At 30.6% G+C, this 10,670-nt stretch overlaps 1 protein-coding gene across 1 annotated transcript in view; it reads right to left on the bottom strand.

Annotated features, from left to right (window-relative positions):
• LOC109823900 (28 kDa ribonucleoprotein, chloroplastic-like) overlaps window positions 8,349-10,670 on the bottom strand; it is a 5,387-nt gene continuing 3,065 nt past the window's right edge. Inside the window, exons 3-4 of the mRNA XM_020390340.1 lie at window positions 9,224-9,505; window positions 8,349-8,638 (exon numbers count right to left, since the gene is read on the bottom strand). Coding sequence (XP_020245929.1) covers window positions 8,573-8,638; window positions 9,224-9,505 — 348 coding nt within the window. The 3' untranslated portion in view covers window positions 8,349-8,572. The remainder of the gene's footprint in view (window positions 8,639-9,223; window positions 9,506-10,670) is intronic.

The raw sequence follows: 10,670 nt of genomic DNA, 5'->3' as shown, positions 1-10,670 counted from the left end.
TGTAATTTTATTTTTCAACAAGAGTTAGTACACTACTTTTGCAAGTGAAATTGTTTTATTATCATCTATTACGGCAATTACAGGAATTTGTAATAGTGAAAATAATATGAATCAATTTAGCCTAATTTCAATCTGAAACTGAAGACTCATTTTATATTAAACCACGTATCAATCACGTTTATGTATATCTAAAAAAGTTATTAACTAAAATGGAAAATCAGAATAAAATATTTTCATTATTAGTACAGTGTAAAGGAGTATTCCATAAATGTATTTCCTATTAAAGTTTATGCATATATAAATTTTGAATATAATTCATCGCCCACCTATAATAAATAATAAATATCTTTAATACCAAAGCCACATACAACCATGAAAATCAAAAATTAAATATCTACTGTATCATGATCAAAATTGAACAAAATCATGAAATACATATAATTAGATACAAATATAGATAGTTATAAAAAAATCATGATCAAAATTGTAAAAAATCATGAAATGCAAAATTAGATAGGTACAAGAAGATCATGAAATACAAAAGTTCAAAACAACATGTGAGATCATGAAAGACAAAGTTAAATAGTTTGCAATATCAAATAGAGGGTTGATTGATATAATCAAGATAGAAATAAAAATATACCTAGAAGTCTAAAAAGCATAAACAGAAATTGAAAACTAACAAATGGGGTTTGAAGTAAGATACCTGAATTAAGACGACTACTAGTTGGTTTAATTGTCATGAATAATTATGATTATTTTCAAGGTTGTTGAAAGGGTTCGGGGGAACTATGAACTTCTCAAAATGTGGGTCGGTGGAGCCGTGGAGGTAGTTATTAGAGACATGGCTAAGAGAAGTAGTTTTGAAGATCGGATTTTTTTAAAATCAATTTTGGAAAAAAAAATGTTTGAGTTAGAATTAACAAAATAGAGATATGTGGTTATTATTGGATAGATAGGATTTAGTGGGGGACGGTATTTTAAAAGAAATAATTATTGTTAAAAAAATTAGATACAGAGCTTTTTAAGAAATAATTTCTGGAAAAAATTTAGTTGGAAATTAAAAAAGGAGAAAAAAAGGTGATTGGTGCATGTAAGATTTACTGTTCGCATGTTGTCATATGTGTGTGTATATAGGAAAGTGATAAAATAAGATGGTGAGATCAGATTATTATCTTGAGCTAGCCAAATAGGCTACTCGAAACGATGATCGGCACCGCCCATCGTAATTTGCACTCATCATGATCTAGATGTTAAAAAAGATTATATCGTTTTAAGATTTTTAATCATTGGTTTAGCTATATGTAAAAGGGACGGTTGTTAAACTGCTTAAAAATTTAACATATCAAACTAGTTTGATTCATATTCTAAAAGACTCCAAATTGTGTGAAAATTTTACCATATGTATTTGATAACGTGTTAAACAAGATGTACAGTGCCGATCATGAATTTGATGAGCCTATTAGTCTGCCTCACAATAAGATTTGAGCTCACCATCTCATAATATCATTACTCTATATGTGTGTATGTGTGTGTGCGCGCGCATGTGTATATATATGAACTACATGATTAGCCATAGGAGAAATTTTTAAAACCAACCTTTTTTAGAATTTAATAGGCAAAATCGACCTAAAGTGAAAAATATTAGAAAAACCGACCCTTTTCAGAAGAAAAGGGTCGGTTTTGCAGTTGAACGTGTTTTACGAACTGCACGGGACTGCTAGTCCCGTGCACTTGGTCTTGACCAGCGGCTGGGCTCTCTGCTTAAAAGTCGGGACTGCTAGTCCCGACTTTTAAGCAGAGACCAGGTGCAGCAAGTGCACGAGACTGCTAGTCCCGTGCACTTGCTGTGCACATTTTTGTGCACTTTCTTGCTGCATTTCAAGCCGTTCCTGTACATACATCAACACAAACATCAACTAACAAGTAACATACTCATTTCACCACTACATTTCATGTAGTCCCGTTACATACATCCACACAAACTCCCACTAACAAATTACATACTGATTTCACCACATACTCATTTCAAATCAAACAAATCACATCACACCACAAACTCCCACTAACAAATCCAACATAATAACACCACAAACCCACTTAGAAATCAAACATATCACACGATATTATCGACTACTACTAGTCCCGTGCAGTTCCGTAACTGCAAAATCGACCATTTTAGGTCGGTTTTGCTAATTATTTTTTGGGACGGTCGATTTTGCCTAATAAAATTGAAAAATGGGCTGTTTTAAAAATTTCTCCTTAGCCATAACATCTATCCGATCCTCATCCTTATGGATCTCTAAAGCAGGATAAGATTATATTCTTTATGAAACAACTATAACTATGTTGGTACATTCTTGTAATATCTTCTCCTTTTGTAATTATTTCTCTTTCAATAAATTTTTAATAGAGTATGTTGCTCTATTTTAACTTCTCTTTTTGTTAATACTAGATTTTATGCACGTGTAATGCACGTGGTTAAATACTGTGATTATGTATATTTGGTTTATTTTCATACTAAAATTTGTTCCTCGGTTACTCTTTGATAATTTTTGCTCACTTTGATTAAGTATTTTTTGGTTTATTTTCTTACTAAAATTTACTCATCCATTACACTTTAATTATTTATTTATTTGATTTTGTTTGAATAGGCAACACCCAGTTTAATTTTTTATGTTGATAGTTGAATTGTCAGGAGATAAATATAATCTAAAGCCAATTTAAATTTTTATTTTATTTGGGTCGGCATGAAACCGAGCTTGACCTGAGAAAGTATAGTGTTATGAAAGTAAAAACACTTAAAAAATAACATTATAAAAGAAAGATGAATAATAAAATCAACGGGCCAAGATGATTGATTTAAAGTAGGCTAAAATAACAGAAAATAGTTAATAAAAAATTCATAAACTGTAGATTAATGCTAACTCTAGTACAATTTTATATGATAAAAACATCCACATATGCATATGAAAGCACTAAAAAATAGATTATAAAAATCCCTTCTAAAGATTCCTAATTTTACTAAAAAATAAAACTATTCTATAATAATTCACAAAACATTATCTTTTGTTACTTCTATTTTATTTTTTACTAAGACGAGATCAATTCTTCTTCATCTTTACCTTTTTCCTAGGTAATTCTAGAGTAGTGTCTTCATCGTCTACATCGATTATGATATGAAACTGGAGCATGTTATCTTTCGTTGGTCTCATTCACCTTTTGTCTTCTCGTCTAAATTCACAAAAAAGTTGAATATATTTCTTATGTTCAACACAAACTTCTGACAATACGGACTTTGATTTTTTTTTTCTATTTCAATAAGAATAAATGTTAATTATATATATGAAATAGTTTGTGCTTTTAATTTATTACTGAAATAAGGTTAGGAGCTACCTTTTTTTGTGCAATGAATTCTTCTGTTGTGTATCCTATAAGAATTTCTGTTGTGTCATAATGCTACCTTCGCTCTGTCTGTGTTATTTTCCATGAGGATCTAAACTAAATACATTATATTTTTCATTATCAATTTTCTTTAGATTATAATATTAATATTTAATTTTGATATATTCATTTCATGAACAAGGGATATCACTTAACCTTAGTACTAAATCATTGGTGATTCTACAATATTTATCATCTAGATACTTATTATTAACATCTTTATCCACTTTCTTATTACAGTCTTTGCAAACATAGAACCAATGCTTAACTCTATTATAAATGGTAGTTATCGTTGCCTTAAAGGTGCAATAGTGTGTCTATATATTGGTATAATTGTATGAATTTTAGAGTAGGTTTTCTAAGATCACACCTCTTTCGAATGTTATAATGGTTGTATATATTAGTAATTTGAATTTCTATTACATTTATAAAGAGCCTTAATGGAGATGCTTTTGTCTTGGTAGCTTACTCTAAAAAAGCGCTGCATATTAGCTTTAAAATGTAATATTTTTTTCTTTACGGTGTTATATGGATGTTTGCTTAGTTTACTTACTATTCTCTTATTTCTTAAGTAAGTTGTATCTTTAGATTGATATATATATATATATATATTATTAATGTAATTTATGATGACATGCATATCTCCTCTATAAATTTGAGACAGATATAAGGTGAATTTTATATTCAGTGGCCTTTAATAAGAATTTTACTAATGAAATATACTACCTGCATATTTAGAGATCTTGAATTGTAATAGTGTTATTACATCATTATCCTTGATCGTGTCTTTAAGAATTGATCATTCGTTAGTAGTCATACCCCTAATAAAGTCGCACGCAGGGTCACGATACTATATAAGAAAAAGAAAAAGGGTGATTTTATATTTTTTGCTTACGCTCATGACATAGTAATTTTTCTTTTATCTTCCATGAAGAATGTTTCTTTAATGGGAACAAAGTTGTTCAATATATTCTTCAGGGATATTCAGGCAGTGTTTCTTTGATAAATATAACTTATGTTAGTATTAATTGAAGTGATTCATGGACGTTCCGAATTCCATTTGAAATGAAAACCACTTGATTGTTTTAAATGATATCTCTAAATTTTCTAATAGTTCTCCATTAATAAATCTTTATAACTTTTTACTTAATAAATATTATTACCATTAAAGATCAATTTTTATAAATTATAATTAATTAATGTTAAACTATTATATTATAGTATTTTATTAGTTTTTTGCGATTTAGTCTTTTATTAATTAATGATACTAATGTATTTTTGCTGTTCTAACATATTGATAAAATTATATGCAGTTACTTTAATTTGAACAATAACAGTAATTTTTAATCTATCATATATTTTTTAAATTTTTATTATTTAACTGGATATTTCTAATCTGTTATTATTACTATTTTTTACCAGTATTAACTTGACTATTTTCAGATTCTGAAAAAGGGGTAGTAAACCTTAAATTGTAAGTTATATTTATATATCTTAATGAAAGAATATCACAAATTACTCTTTTCTTTGTCAAGTTTTAAATTTTTAGCTTTTTATTTTGTATAATTTTAAACTTTTGAATGTGTTTTGTCTAATTTTTAAAAAATTTTACTTTTTTTTGTAATACTTTATGTAATAAACTGATATTACGGAGATGTTTCATATATTTTATTAATCTTATTTAAATTGTTGAGCTATAGATAGTTCATGGGGTATTAGGATAGGATATAAGTATGATTAGTATATATTATAACTTAAATTAAATATTTAAAATAGTACAGGATAGTTTTGACTATGGAAAACTTTTTCTAAACTCATGCTTTTAAAGGGAGTATGATTTTTTATTTTCCTTAATTTTTCTTTTTTATAATTTTGAGAATGACTTTTGTCTCTTTAATTTGTTTGGTGGATTTTGTAAATATCTCATCCACATTATGTACATTTGCATGTCTACGTTGTTCCAGGGTTAGACCTTTGGGGTAGACATTATTTGTCTCATTAATTTATTTAGCTTTTGCTTATATGCCCTTCATTTTGTAGACATTTATAAATTTAGCATTTAATAATTGTATTTAGATTTATATTTTAATTTAAACTGTATCATTATCTTCATATTATGTATATCCAATAAGAATTCATCAATTTATCAACTTACTCTTACTTAATGGAATAATATTTGAATTCAAAAGGTATTTTTGCTTACAGAAAGATTTTCCTGAACTCGTGCTTTTAAAGGAAGTATGATATGATTGATAGAAGTGTTTGTTCGAAAGGTAGGTCGTATGATCCTGAGAGAGCGTAAATATATCCGTTTATTTGAATACCAAATATCACCATCAACAGTGTCTAAGGGGTGTGGCTTTCACTGGTCCAAAGGTTTAGGAAAGGAAAGAGCTGTTATAGGTAATCTAAGCGGATGAACAATTATTTCCTTTGGTTCAACCTAATATATATAGACTAACTAATTATTGACTCAATAAATTCTCTATGTAGTCTCAAGAAATTCTATATGCAAGTGTATATAAGTATCATTGGAGTGAGAGAGCAATAATTTGAAATTAAGAGACTCCACCAGAGACCCAACAGTAAATTTTGGCATGGAATAGAAATGACAAGTCTACTCCTCTATACTTAGAAGGAGAACCCAAAGTGTTACTATTCATGCTACAGTAAATATTGTAGTATAAAGAGTAATGATATCTGGTTGTCTGCACTCGAAGTCATTGTTTATGCTACAATAATTTTCTATGACATAAACTGCAAATTAAATCTGTTTCTTTATACTTGAAGTTATTATTTATGCTACAGTATTTTACTTTATCATAAATAGTAAAGCAAATCAAATTTATTAAAACTTAAATTATTTTTTAAGTATAGAGGAGTAGATATGACTTTTAAATCAAATGTATTAAAACTTGGATCCTTCTTTTTAAGTATAGAGGAGTATATATGATTTCTAATTTTAAGTATATAATAAGTAAATCAAATGTATTAAAACTTAGAGGGACACAAGTTTAAAATGTAGTGTTTAAAAAAATAGGGACTGTGCTTTGCACGGGGTGTACACTAGTTTGATTTAAAGACAAATACATCAATCAACATCATTCCATGAAGGCAGATGTAGGAAATAACTGTGATGGATCATTTGTCAAGAACTGGGGCCTGCTTCATTCAGTACCGAGAGGATAGACAGGCAGAAGGTGGCGGACAAAAGTTGTGGCAGCAAAAAGATGTGGTTGGAGGGACTCAGATGGACAAAGACTTGCATCCAAGAATATCTCAGGGTTTCACCTCTTAAATACATGCAAAACTTGCAGCACATGTATTCACCGTCGCACTTTATATTAGTACAACTGCAACTAATTTCTTGGTTATATATGTAAGTCATGCAATAATCTAAGGCCACAAATACAGGTCACGCAATAAACTAAGGTCACAAATACAGGTAGCATTAATTGACAATAGCTCACAGGTCTTCTGGACAGAGATGAATTCAAGGCAACTACAGTGTTGGCCTACCTGCTTGAAGGCTGCTAATCTATCAACAAATTTCCTTATAATTTATTGACATGTTAAAACTAAAGATTGCATGTGGAATTTATCTAAAAATATATATAGTAGATGCGCCACACCGATTTCTCAGGTTCAATCGGTTGATTACTCCTTAATGAATTTGCTTGCATAGGAAAGACCTGGAAATCAAATTCAATGCCGATAGTTCGCAAAGATTATTGCCCGACAGCATCCCTCCAATGTCTAAGTTGTGTGTATTTTCTTATGGCAGCCTAAATCCGCATGCGCTATACATATGCACTGTGCCCTTGATAATGTTGAATCGAGATAGCCAGATATAATTTTAAGCGATCTAGAATAGGAAACCCTTTTTCAGACTCTTTTAAAGTTGGAATTTGGCTTTACTGCATGTGTACCTAAAAAAGTACTGAAAAACATGCAATATCATAACGGGAAAATTTATTGCCTATGTTATATTATCTGAAAAAAAGATGCAGCTTCTTATGCATTAGAAACTAACTCACTCGCCCCTGCAAATATAATCGAAGCACAGTACAAATACACTAGGTGCCTCACAGATGCAACTAAAAAAAAATCAATAAATAGTTATTTTTATTTTTATTTTTCCAGTCTATGGTTGAACTTAATGTAGTATCACACGGACGCAGCAATCTAAGACGATAGTCTAAATTAAGTTATAATTATCCAAATAGCAACCTGTATCACAAGTTTATATCTTCTTAAATCAAATTTCTTTCTTTTTTTATCCCCTCCCTTTAATGCTAGCAGGCTGACTTCAGGTGCGTTTTTACAGTCAACCATGGCCCTACACTAACTTCAAGATCGAACTTATGAAAAATAAGAGAAGAGAAGAGCCTGGTAAAGGGGAATATAAAGAAGAGTAGAAAGCTGATAAAAAAAAGAGGAAGAACCATAGGTAGTTTCCTAGATTGGGATGGCATTTGTGGTACTTTTAGACATTTCAGCCCATAAGCTAATGGAATGTTGATGGAAATTATACTACTAATAACAAACATTTCTTCCGCATATTGTATGCACATAGAATTGATGTACGCTTTTCTCAAAAAGAATTACAAGTATAGCATCAACATCTACAGTCAAGGTGTAGAAGGAATCAATGAAGCTTCTTGTCTGGTTTCTGTTTCTTGTAATAGTTTATATCCATAGACAGGCTCAGCATGAAATTAGACTTCTGGGGGTAAATTATAATTGAAAGAAGCTTTTTCATAACGTACAGGGAGGTAAAGTTTGTTGCAAGTGATTACAAGTTATTCATTCATTAGTATAACCAATTGAATGAGACCATAAGATATATATCCAATATTCTGATGGCATATACTTATGTGCCTCCTATATACCACAAATATAAATGTACAAATAAGAATGAACTCAGACCAAATCAAGATACCTAAGAATGTTATCATACAGTTGACCATGCACAAGAGATATTGAGTAAACAAGAATTAAGAACTACATGACCAAAATTCAACAAAAAATCCCCATATAGCACAAGTACAAAATTAAATGGAATCATGACAAACCCCTTCGATCGTTAACTGACTTACAAGATTCAGAAATGTTTCTTTCATCTGAATCAAAAGGATGCCCGTCGGGGTCTTTCCTCAGCAACATTCACTCTAAGGGCCCGACCATCCAAATCCTGTACAGCCAATAATACAAGCAATTAAAAAGTGATGAATACTTGATTACTCCATTAAAAATATTCAGAACAAATATACTCTACTGCTTTCAAATGTAGATGAAACTTTGCCACTTTCAACGCACCAGTCCCACAATTTAAAGCCGTATTTGAATATATAGTTTTAGAACACATTTTCCTGTATTTCTTTCTCAAGCAAACATGGGGAATAGAAGTAAAATCGAATATCACAGAGAAAAAAACTGTATAGTTTCATAATTCTATTCACTTCAAATATTCTCATCAAATTAGCTAGAAGTTTGCTATTCCGTACCTATTTGAATGCAAGTTAGAAGTATATATTACAACATGAAAGTTATATGATTTGTAGATTTAAACGCCAGCTAGCGAGTAGAGTGAAGTTGAACTTTAGATGGATAAATTTGGGATCACAAAATATTAAAGAAAAAAATGAAAACTGGAGAAAAATGAAAACTGTAGATTCCCTCAAAGACAATGTAACATGCAACTCATCAGGTATATAAAATTTGTAATCAACAGTCTTTATCATAAAAAAATCTAATAAACTAGTAGAACTCAACAAACCTGGCCATCAAGAGCAGCAATTGCATCATCCAGTTCGGTTTGTGTGGCCATTGAAACGAAACCAAACCCACGAGAACGACCGGTCTCTCTGTCATAAACAACCCTTGCATTCAACACTTTACCATGTTCACTGAAGACTTGTTCTAGGCGACCATCATCCACTTGCCATGGCAAATTCCCAACATAAACCCTGAAAGAAGGCTCAAATTCTCGGGGTGGTCTCTCTGGGCGGGCCCCTCTAGGAGCTGCCTTATTTACAGTCAGAAGTCTACCATTGACATCCTGCCCCCATTGCCCAAGCATTTCAAATATTAACAACAATTTAGTACGATTAACAATGTATTGTAAAGATGACATCCAACTATAATGCATCAAGTATTTAATATCACCTTAGTGTAGTATTATTCAAAATGAACAATGATAATTTTAAACATTAAATAACCCTGATATATTGTTAAGTGATGCAGCATGTAAAAACTGGACATATTACTAAAAGACCTGATGCTAAATATAGAGGAGAAAAATTAAAATTGGCTCATATATATAACTAATGCATAAAATCCAAGACAAAATCATGTTATACTAAACATTGCCATGTGATATTTCGTGAATGATAGAAGATATATAGAGTGGATATAAAAGTCATCATCTAATATAGGCATTATTATTGAATCCAGGACCAATACTTGGTTAAAACTAATACAATACACATAGGATAATATTGCCTGTGGATATAAATTAAATAGTACTGATCGAGACTCAAAATTTCGAGAAGTTAAATCTATTTCCAATCCCTGCATAAAAAAATAAATCATCAATGATTTACTCATAAAAAAGGACCCAAAAGGTTGCTAATAATTTTATATATTTCTCCTGATAAATGCATCACCTGTTTTTAAGTACTAAATAATATCCTTGTGTCTGCAAGATGGTGATCTAAGTGATAATAGCAATAATTAAAGCATTGTATTTTAATGGTGTTAATATTGTTCATGATTCTCTTCTTAACACTCAGCTTAGGAGAGATGTTTGCCGCATATTTTGATATGATCTTAAGAAATCTGGATGTAGAAAATTGACATTTTCGAATCAGAATGATGTTTTCAACAAGCTGGGTGGCTTTAGAAATCACGGTTCCTGGCAACAAGAACCGCCCTAGGCATCCACCTAGGTCACTTAGATGAGTGCCTAATGGAAAATGCACCATCTAAGCATCCATGTAGGTTGTTTTCCACAAGAACATAGAAACACACTAGTGGCCATGAAATATGCTTTTTGAGAATACATGAAATAAGACAGCGCTCCTATAAGCTGCAATTTGTATGTGTGAACTAGAAGTTAGAAACGAATTCGCTCCAACAAGAGTAGCTGACAACAAACCAACAACTTTGCTTTTTATTTACGGTAATCATTCATCATATGAAGAGTGTAGTGCTGAAGACACATA

Source organism: Asparagus officinalis, chromosome 9 (genome assembly GCF_001876935.1).
Source record: "Asparagus officinalis chromosome 9, Aspof.V1, whole genome shotgun sequence".
NCBI lineage: Eukaryota > Viridiplantae > Streptophyta > Magnoliopsida > Asparagales > Asparagaceae > Asparagus > Asparagus officinalis.
This window is presented reverse-complemented; position numbering and strand designations above follow the sequence as displayed.